The 1055-nt window shown below is 59.4% G+C and overlaps 1 protein-coding gene across 1 annotated transcript; it reads left to right on the forward strand.

The window, feature by feature from the left end:
* Window positions 1-223: 223 nt before the first annotated feature.
* Window positions 224-1028, forward strand: Pmar_PMAR005796 (mucin-3A, putative; the record flags this gene model as incomplete). The annotated part of the gene is made up of 1 exon (XM_002766964.1): window positions 224-1028. A coding segment is annotated over one exon (805 nt), but the record flags the coding sequence as incomplete, so codon positions are not given.
* Window positions 1029-1055: the final 27 nt, after the last annotated feature.

Consider the following 1055-nt stretch of genomic DNA (forward strand, 5'->3'; position numbering starts at 1 on the left):
CCCCTGACGAGTACTGTGAGGATTACTGCTCTGAGACTTCCGGATGTGGACAGTCCTATTGCAAGGAGGATGGTCATTGCTCTGGACTATATCACAATGGTGACTCGAAGTGTTATCAGTCCGATGACGAGGAAAATACTTGCGACTCGTTCGAGCCCGTGAGATGCCTCGAATCCCCGCCATCGACCTGTGATGATGCTTGTTCCTCTGTTGATGGTTGTAGGACCTCTGAACTTGGAACCTACTGCAAGTTTTGGTTGGATGATCCAGTGTGTTATGGCATCCTCAAGAAGAATGACGGCAGTTTGTGCTTTGTGGCGACTGATGAGGCATGCGAGGGTAATCCTTACCCCTGCGGTTCTCAAACTGAGGCACCAATCGAGACCACTGAGACCTCGGTCGAGACCACCGAGGCTCCGGTTGAGACCACCGAGGCTCCGGTCGAGACCACCGAGGCACCGGTCGAGACCACCGAGGCACCGGTCGAGACCACCGAGGCTCCGGTCGAGACCACCGAGGCTCCGGTTGAGACCACCGAGGCTCCGGTCGAGACCACCGAGGCACCGGTCGAGACCACCGAGGCACCGGTCGAGACCACCGAGGCTCCCGTAGCAACCACTGAAGCTCCTGTAGCAACCACTAAAGCTCCTGTAGCAACCACTGAAGCTCCTGTAGCAACCATTGAAGCTCCTGTAGCAACCACTGATGCACCGGTCGAGACCACTGACGCACCGGTCGAGACCACTGACGCACCGGTCGAGATCACTGAGGCTCCGTTCGAGACCACTGAGGTTCCGGTCGAGACCACTGAAGCTCCTGTAGACACCACTGCCGCTCCGGTCGAGACCACTGCCGCTCCGGTCGAGACCACTGAGGCTCCGGTCGAGACCACTGCGGCTCCGGTCGAGACCACTGCGGCTCCGGTCGAGACCACTGAGGCTCCGGTCCAGACCACTGAGGCTCCGGTCGAGACCACTGAGGCTCCGGTCGAGACCACTGAGGTTCCGGTCCAGACCACTGAGGCTCTGGTCGAGACAACTGAAGCTCCGGCCGAG

This window comes from Perkinsus marinus (assembly GCF_000006405.1).
Source record: "Perkinsus marinus ATCC 50983 genomic scaffold scf_1104296971402, whole genome shotgun sequence".
Taxonomy (NCBI): domain Eukaryota; phylum Perkinsozoa; order Perkinsida; family Perkinsidae; genus Perkinsus; species Perkinsus marinus.